Genomic DNA, 9,748 nt, shown 5'->3' on the forward strand with positions numbered 1-9,748 from the left:
GCTGCCCCACTGAAATGGAAAAATTTTTGACTTATGTACAGGCGCAAGAAGTAGTTGAAGCCCCTGATTGGTGAAGTAACAATCCTCAGATAACAACCAAGTTTTCAATGACCTTTCTTCACCTTTGATTATGCAGCTGCTGGGAAAAAAAAATGCTCAAAAGAATACCAGAAAGCCATCACTATTTCTAGACACAACTTTAAAAGTCATTACTGCTGTGAACAGCAGAAGGGGTTGACATCAACCCCGTTTAGGTTACTACACAGTCATCAAGCCCAGAAGCCTACTAAAACCACAGAGAGCTCTAACAGGGCTCACTGGGTTAGGGAGATAACACAACTCGTGACAGAAAATACCTTCAGGGAAAGCAGGTCCCAGCAGACAGGTGTAGCAAGTTAATGGAGCTGGTCACTGCTAAATTTACTTGGGTTGCTGTTCAAATTTTCTGCTTTCTACATCACTGCACTCCATTTGAAGACACTAATGTTTTCTTTGTGCAATGATCTAATCTGATGGTGTACCAGCGGTCACCAAAGCGTCACGCTGCTCTACTAAATCCCATGCAACCCTTTGATTCATTTGGAAGTTTTTGGACTTTGCTTTTGTCTGGTATAAGAACAAGATTAGCAACAGTTAAATAGTGTAATCTCATGGCCAGCATCTGTATCATTTCCAATAACAATTAAAACAAAACTTTCCCAACACTTCATGTTCACAGCTCATCAACAAACTGGGAAATTCAGTGTATATTAGTCAAAAACAAGCTTTAGAATATATATATATATATCAATATGCAAGCTAGATTTTCTAGTCTATGGACCCAATACCAATGGATTACTCAGTAAACAGCTCTTATCAAGTCTTCCAAAGCACCGCTGCTCAGCATATCACAAGGTTGCATGCTTACTGCTAAATAAATGCCAAGCACCTAAACAAGCAAGATGTGTGATGTGAATGCAGTACTGTTTCAGTCTTTATTGGTCTTACCTGCCATCTGTAGCTATTTTTTGTGTACAATAGGACCCCAGCTGCTGCTGCTGCCATCAACTATGCTGTTGATGCGGGTTCATCTTTGTAATGCATGTGAATACGTTCATTTGCAGTCATCTTACAAACCTCTTTTTCACATTCCGCACAGATGAAAATACCTGAGGTCTGCACTCTTTGTGAATTCTTTAGTCTACATCCACTGAAAATTGTGTAAACCAATTAAAAAACAACAAAAAGCACTTCATATAATTGGTCTCATGGTTAATCAGCACACAGAACACAAGTTTATTTTCAATATCTCCTAGCCTTTCCTATGCAAGCATGCACACAGACTACAAATACAAGCATGAGCCATTTCCTCCCCCCCTACCCCCCACCCTTTCTGCCACATCTCCTATGAGAAATTGTACCTGCTGTTAATTGATGGAAGTATAGCCATGACAAAATATGTAGCCTAAGCCTTCCCTGAATTAAAAGTATGACCAATAACAGGTTTCTTCTTGCTCTTCAAGGAGTGCTTCCTATGAATTGCAAGGCATCGTCACCCCTCCTGTGCCAGGTTTTGAGATATTTCATTTTAAGCAAGAGTACAGTCCTACTGACATTACTGGAACAACTTACACATGCTTCAAGTGCAGTAAGTGCTTAAGTGTTTTGTTGGATGGGAATTACTGTTTTTAACATCTTTGACAGCAATTACAAGCACAAGCCTGAAACAGCACCCTGTCCCAAAGTACAGTATCTACACTTGACAAAACCAGCAAGCCCAAACCTCTGCAGAATTTTCAAAAGCTTTGTTGGCACAGAAATTTCTGCTATAGAAAACTTGGAAATGGAGTGTGCACTGTCACTGCAGTGATAAGAAAGGTGCAGAGAGTTCTTATTCCCCACCCCTCCCCATAAAACTCTAATGTGGTTGCACCAAGCAGCCAGCAGAAAGACTCTTCCAGAAAACAATTCTCACCTCAACTGCTAGCAGCATCCTGGATGAAGATACCACTGATTGCTGCACATAAAATAAAATTTTACAACATCTCGATTATGCAGGTGGTCCCTGAACATGTGCCATATCACAGCAAGGCATCAGAACTTTCATTTTGAGGATCTGAGACACCCTCAGTTAAACTCTGACTTGCTCTTTCAGCTTCCAGATGTTTGATTTCTATTTATGACAGATCAAGACATTCTGGATGATTAAAGGGTGTCAGAGAAAGTTACCTTGACCTCTGGAAGGAAGCAGAGCTGAGAAAGTAAAAATTAGTACCCTATTATTCTGTACATAAGTTGGCACTGAATTGGTCATGTAAGAGAATGCCTACATCCTCCTAGATAACATTATAAATGTCTGGTGCTACAGATCAAAGAGTTTTTGTCTCAAACATCTAAGATTATAATCAAGTGAGCTTTTGACAAGGAGAGGTTCACAAGTCTTTACATCATGATTCACCAATTCATCTTGTGGTTTCACTTATTTTTTCTGGAGGGGAAGGAAGGAAGTGGAGGGGCAAGACAATCACACTTTTTAAAGTGGCACATATATGAGCACACAGGCACACATGCAAGCTTGCATTGGGCAAGTAGCCTGGATTCTGCTTTCAGGTGGTGGAAATAACCTACAAAAAACACAAACTGAAACCCTTTTGGTTTTAATACCTTCAGAATACTTTGCTGTAGAAAGAGCACCCAGCAAATAAAGGCTTTCAATACCTCTTGACCCCTTAGATGGAGAATACATTAAGAGAAAGGTGGGAAAACATATAGGATTATCCTGTGCTCTGGTTCCTCTATGCTTGTATAGCAGAGTACAACAGATCCTAGTTGTGCCTCCTCTTCCATCCAGAAATCAAATTAGAAAGGAATTAGAGGAAATTACACCTGCATCTGGGATGTCTGGAAATGTAGCGGCTAAGTTCAGCTTTGGGATGTCCAGGCCAAACACCACCCCATATACACATCAATTTTGCAGTATAGACATGGACAGCCTGCATCTCCTGGAAAATGTGAATAGCAAATTGAACACATCCTAGGGAAATTTACTGTGTGTATTCCAGTGCTTTCCAGAAGCTTACACAGCTCATAACAATATATTTTGTATATGGAGAAATCCTTATTTTTATGCTGACAAGGTTACAGGTGGCTACAGGGTTTCTTCAAGGTACACCAAGAACCAGTCATCTGTTTTGGGGAAAACAACTGATCTGAACCACTGCCAAAACAATGAAAGACTCAAAGTAACTTGAATGATCATTGTTCAGACCTGAAATCCTGGAAATGTGATACAGACCACAAAGCCCATGAAGTTTAAATTCTCTATATTAAGTAGTTTTGCTTTTTGTACCAAGCTTATTTGGTTCTTCTACTCCTGAAATATGCGAGAGCCATGCTTTCTCAAAATGCCTACAGTAAAAAATCCTCAGCACCACAAGAGAAATTAAAGATTACTAAAACCTCACTTTTAATCATTGAAATTAAACACAGAGTTCAATTTACTGCTTTTAAAATCCTTGGTTGTTTACAAAGAGCATAGAGAATCAATAGATAAATTGGTGAACTCTATGTGAATAAGATTAAAAACAGTTCCACAGAAGTGACCATGCTCCCAAAGCTCTTACTAGCTTTTCTCTGTTCTGTATGTAATTGCCAGATAAATTATCTTTTCTGTTACAGTAATATTTTTACTGCATGTGCATACACCCAACTGTAAAAATATTACAAGCTAAAGTCCATTCCGCATTTGCAATATGAAACAAAAAATTACAGAAATCATTTAAGGGAAAGCTAAATTGCAAACATGAATTCTGAAAAACAGATAATTGTCACTGACTGCATGTGCTGTTCAGCTCGCATCGATTTGTATCATTCTGAAGCCAATGACATCATTTTTTCCTTTGTAGCTTCCCAGTTTTTTTTCCTTTGTGTACCTCTATTTTTCATGTTGAATACATGTTTCAGCCCTGCTCATAATGTTATTAACCCAGATGCAATTTTCACTGATACATTTTTCCAAGCAGAAAAGCTTTAGCCAGTTCTTAGATATAGAAGGAGGGAGGGGAACAAGTCGCCACTGAGCATCTGACAGCAAATCCCAGACCCCTGCTTTGCTGTTGAATATTTTGACAGAAGAAGCAATATGCAGCCAGGCTTGAAAAGCACTGAATGCTCTTAGATTGGACCCAGAGCCCAGAAATCCCCTGAATCAGGCTCCTATGCTGGAAGTTTACATCTCTACCTAAGATAAACGGCTATTTCTGAGGTTACCTAGACTACAAGAGCGTTCTGAAATCACTGAAATGAGCCACACATACAGCTGCACAGCTCAGCAGCAGCTGAATGTCTTTGGCACAGGATCTTGATGCACACAGGATTACTCTAATTAAAATCTGGATTTAAATTAAAAAAAAAAAAAAAAAAAAACAACAAACAACTACAAATAGGCTTTCCTTATACAGGAGTCATCCTTATTACCACAAGTGACCTTATGGAAATCAATTAAAGCACCTGCAGAACAGAGGACACCAAAAGCCTCCACACCCGAGTACTGATGAACACAGATGCTTATCTTAACAACGGATTTAATTGTTACAGTCAAAAGCCGTTCTTCATGACATGTCTAACAAGTGTATTACAGCTGAGATGTTCAGACACGGGTGCTTAAACTGGGCAGCCAAACCCTTGTGTTATACCCACACTATACAAATCTGTTAGCATTACTACTCTGACAATCTGCTGTTCCACAACAACAATTTTTATCAGCAAAATGTTATCCTTTCTATGGCACCTCATATATCATTTGGAGGGCACTTCATTAATCTTTCTGCTGGCACAAGGAATAGTTTCAGGGCCTCTAAGGCACAAACAGTCTTACAGACAGCTTAAAAAAAAAAAAAAAAAAAAGAAAAAAAAAAGTGAGAGAAGGTGCTGAAGATGAAAACTCTGACTCAGCTATCCAGATTTTTAAGCTCTTACCACAGAACATTTAACAAACACACCAAAACTTTACTAAAAGACACTGATAGCTATTGCATTACCTGGCCTTACCTTTACACCCAGTGCACTTTAGCCTCTGTAACACACCAAAAAAGGAGTTTACCTAGCTTATATGGTTCTTCTGTCTCTGTGCATACATTAGCGTGGCTCTAAGGTACAGAACATTTGTGGGGTCTCTCAAGATATCTAGCAAAGCTGACTTAGGTCCATGATGAGCAGTGTAAAGTTGTGATAAGCATAATGACATTAGGAACTAAATTCACTTGAGAGGTAATCAGCATTTTCATGCCATTAAACATCTCAGTTTAGGCACTGTCTATTTTGGCATAAAGTATTAACGTACCTGGCATTCATGAAGCAAAATGCAAGCCCTGCTTAACATCACAAGGATGTTAATGAGAGTGACAGCAGAGCATCTTTAGGAGCAGGGCGTGCCATGCAAGTCAGTTCTCCTCTGTTCACACATCCTTTAGTAAAGGTCACCTCAGTGGACAACATCACCAGAGATGCCACAAACAATTCAAAAAAAATTAAAAAGTACAGCAAGGAAAAGGAAAGCAATCCATAACTTAAGGAAATGACACTCTGCAACAACAGGAAAGGATAGTGCCACTCAGGTCAGAAAGAAGAGTGCAAAAGGCCTGTGATGGGGGAACAGCAGACGTAAGCATAGTATTAATGGTATGTAGTAACCTAAGAACTCGATTCCTTTCCCTCAGAAATCTGCTCATATAACTCTAGAACACAAACTGTCACCCATCAGAGGCCCTGTCTGCAAAAGCAGATTTCCCCAAATTCACCAAGAATTTGACACTGAAAGGATTATTTGTCATTTGTTAGACACAGGAAAATAAGCTAGCCCCACAGGAACAGGAAGAAATGCACATAATTCAGTGTAAATTGCTGCAGTAGTAACCTCAATAAGCATAGGATGTATTTACACAGGGAACTTCTCTGACAGGAGTAAAGCACGCAGCCTTGAGGCTCTTGGAATACACGGAATTAGGGTAAAATATGTGACAACAAGAATAAGGCAGAAGCTAGAAAGTGCGGTATTAGTCCTGGCTTTGGTACAGTCCACTCCGATCACTGGTAAAAGCTGCTGCTGTGCTTTACCTCTGCTTCTGTGGAACAGGGACATGGAACCTTAGGGAACCAAAGGCAGACACAGGGAGCTCACAGGATGTGCTTAGCAGGACCACAGGAAAATGGCCTGACACACACAAAATTTTCTTTGTATACTCCAGTCAGTAAGAAGACCTCAAACCACTTGAATTGCTCCTTTCCTGCTCCCTACTGTGTCTTTTATTGAAAAGTAAAAACAATAATAATAAAAATGCTCTTGGAAATACCTCCAAACAGAGGAGATTCTCAGACAGCTCACTGCTACCTTCATTGGAGCCTGATATTTCCTCAGTAGACTTACAAGAGTAAGCAGCCCTTGTATTAATGAAAGAGAACAACACAGCAACGATCACACTGGATTGCTCCCAACCATCTCCAGCTGATGTGCTCATGTAGCAACAGCATTGGGAAGCCTGTCTGGCCCCTACTCCGCCTCTAAACAGCAGGTGACTTTTTCTTTTTTTTGGCTTAAATTCAAACTTGGATCCAAATAATCATTGAAAAAAATACATACAGTTATTTCCATGCACAAACTTGTGTTTAAATGCACGCATTGGTAACCTGTGATAGATCACAAGGGAACATCACGAAGCCGCACCAGGGGACGGTCAGATTGGACATTAGGGAAATGTCTTCACAGTGATTGTGGTCAAACATAGGGATAGGCTTCCTAGAGAGGTGGTTGGTGCCCCATGCCTGTCAGTGCTCAAGAGGCAAAAGGGCAGTGCCCTCAGTAACTTTTGGTTATCCCTTCAGTGGTCAGGCAGCTGGACCAGATGATCTTTGAAGGCCCCTTCCAACTGAACTGTTCTGTTCCGTTCTAAAGACAATAAGTTATCCCAGAAAAAAAGCAAAATGGATTCTCCCTGTGCATGACTTTTTCCTGTATTACTGTTTGCCTGTTTAAAACATAATTCACCTGGATTCATATGATGATTTTCATCTTTGGATGACGACTTTAGGTTCTTCTCAGTATACTGAGCATCAACACATTGAACACCAATACCTACAAACATCCCTTGAGCCTCAGCCCAGAACTTGGGTGCAACCTGAGTCAATTTGGTCATGCAGACAGGGGTATTCTTACCTATGCCACACTAGATTAAGCGCACAAAGACAACAACTCACGAACACACAGCTGCATGCATAGACAGAAGGGAGGAAAAGAACCGAGAAATCCCATCTCCAATTTCTATTTATAGGCGGCATCGTGAGGAAGGGCAGATGCCGCTTCCCGGCGCAGGGCGATGTGAGGGCACGGGGGAATGCCCCCCACCAAGGGACCTCTGCCCGGGCTGCGCTGCTCAGCACCAACAGGTGCAGCACCCTACAACTCCCCCCACCCCGATTTTTAGGGGGCATTCCCCCCCGTTACCGCGGCGGATGGGTCGGGAGATGCTCCTACCTGCGCGGCCATGAAGGAGAGGTCCATGGTGCTGGGGCTGGAGCTGCCGGCCGAGCTGCCGGGGGTGCCGAGGCCGCTGCTGCTGCCGCCGGGGACGGGCGGGGCGCGGGGGCGCGGGGCGGGCGCCGCCTCCCCCCCCCCCAGCAGCGGCGGCACCGGGACCGGCACCGGGACCAGCTCCAGCTCCGGCGTCTCCCGGCCCGGCCCCCGCCTGGCTTGTGCCGGCACGCCCCCGCGGGTAGGGGGCCGGGGGGGCTCGGGAGGGCTCCCCACGGTCCCGTCTCGTCGCTTCTCCCGGGATGGAGCTGCCGGGGATGAGCCCCGCGGCTCCCGCCGTCGGCTGGACACGGCGATAGGGATGGGGGAGGCTGGGGAGGGACGGGGAGAGGGGCCCCCAGGGGAGCGGGGTGGAGCGGGGGGGTCCCGGTCAAGGCGCTGGGGAGCAGGTGGAGCTCAGCGCCCGCTGCAGCCCGGGGAGGGCAGGCTGCCTGCTGCGCCCAGCGAACCCAGCACCTGGGCTCCCAACTGCTCAGCCAGCTCCTTCAGCGCCACAGCTGAAAGGGATTTCTGACATGTGCTCTTACACGGATCGGGTGATCCTGGAGGTCTTTTCCAGCCTTAACGATTCTCTGATTCTCTTCGTGACTTAGCTGCTACAGCTTCGTTTGTAACCTTTCTGCTTCTTGCTCCCCGTATTTGCCATTCAACAATTCACAATAAAGACGTTTTGTCCTTTGTGATATGCTTTCTCTTGTGTCTCACAGACATTTTTCATCACTATGAGTGAAAATTCAATGATATTATATTGGATGGTATTGGGAAACCTTTGACATCAGCTAGAAAAGCAGAATAATAGAAATTTAAGTCCTTATGTGCTGAATGCTCTTGCTGTAAGATTTCTATAGTCCCTCTGCCGTGTACCTGTTTCATCTCCAAGACTAAACCATTTCACCATGCATTTATTACTTCAGCTTAACACAGGGGCCTAAACCAGGGCTGGAGGGAATATGACTGTATGCCAATAGAAGAACTACTTGAAGAATCAGCTTTGCACTTGGCTTTTAAACTCCGGAAGAAAAAAAAATAGTACATACATTCACACTGTGAACTGTATGCTGCTTGGTAAGTATAAAGTTGCATTGTTGCAGCAGGTGGTGGTGAAAAAACACAGCTGTTTTAAATCAGTCCTTTACTTGACTATTAGAGTGCCTGCCAAAAATGCTTTTATGTGAAGAGGCCCATTAACTAAAACAAGTAAAATCCAAAAGAGGCTGTGCCATTTTAAGGTTTAAAAATTCAGTTCTGTAAATAATGGAATTGTCTCTTTGTGGACTGCCTCCAAAGTTTTGAAAGGGTATTGATGCATGTGTCAGAAGCCGTAAGGTAAATTCAAAATGATGTTAATCTTTATCAGCCAGATAAATTTTATATGCACTCTGTAGACATCTCTGCCTGATGAATGTGGCGAGGGCTGTCTATGCATTTGCAGCAGCAGCTATAGTGAAGATCATTTCATTAGAAAAACTAAATAACCAAGGCTTTGAATTTTCTGTATTTGATTAATTTTATGGAGCATAGGAATGGTAGGCAAATAGAGCTGGAAAGGACCCCAAGAAATAGTTTAGTCCCCATGTAGATGCCTAAAATAGTACGAGTTACACCTGTGGCCCTTCAAGCAGGGGCTTTACCTCTACCCAATCTCTTCTTGAAAGTATCCAGTGAAGAAAATTTCATCCTTTATTCCACAGCTTTATTCCACTGGCCATTTCCTAAGGCTGTGTCTACTAGGGATGTGGAGAAGAGATTATTTTCTAAGGGACAACCACAAGCCTTCCAAGAGCTACTGATGGATACTCTATTTGTCTTTTTCCAATCTTTTATATCTTGTCTATCCCTTAAAATCAAGGAGGATTTCTAACTGTTAGAAAAATAGTTTGCTCAGTCAGATTTCCAAGTGTTTTACAGTGACATTCAATAAGTTCAGCCAACTAAGTAGTCTCCAAGAGGCTCCTGGCTGACATCTTTGTTCTCACACATAACAGCATGAGATCACAGAATCATTCAGGGTGGCAAAGGCCTCCAAGATCACCTAGGCCCACCTTTAACTTAGCACTGAAAGTTCACCACTAAATCATGCTACTAAGTTCTACATCTACAAGTTTCTTGAAGACCTCAATGGAAGGTGACTGAACTTCTTCTCTGGGCAGCCTGTTCCAATGCCACACAACCCCTTCAGTAAAA

The 9,748-nt window shown here is 42.8% G+C and overlaps 1 protein-coding gene across 3 annotated transcripts in view; it reads right to left on the reverse strand.

Annotated features, from left to right (window-relative positions):
- C5H14orf132 (chromosome 5 C14orf132 homolog) overlaps positions 1–8,066 on the reverse strand; it is a 42,831-nt gene extending 34,765 nt beyond the window's left edge. For 2 of the 3 annotated variants that reach the window (XR_011809506.1, XR_011809507.1), the window contains exon 1: positions 7,508–8,066. Coding sequence is in view for 1 of the 3 variants with exons in the window: in XM_027458643.3 (XP_027314444.3) it covers positions 7,508–7,534 (27 nt within the window). In the remaining 2 variants the exon portion in view is untranslated. The remainder of the gene's footprint in view (positions 1–7,507) is intronic. The other variant, XM_027458643.3, reaches the window with a different exon arrangement.
- Positions 8,067–9,748: the final 1,682 nt, after the last annotated feature.

Source organism: Anas platyrhynchos, chromosome 5 (assembly GCF_047663525.1).
Source record: "Anas platyrhynchos isolate ZD024472 breed Pekin duck chromosome 5, IASCAAS_PekinDuck_T2T, whole genome shotgun sequence".
Classification (NCBI taxonomy): Eukaryota; Metazoa; Chordata; class Aves; order Anseriformes; family Anatidae; genus Anas; species Anas platyrhynchos.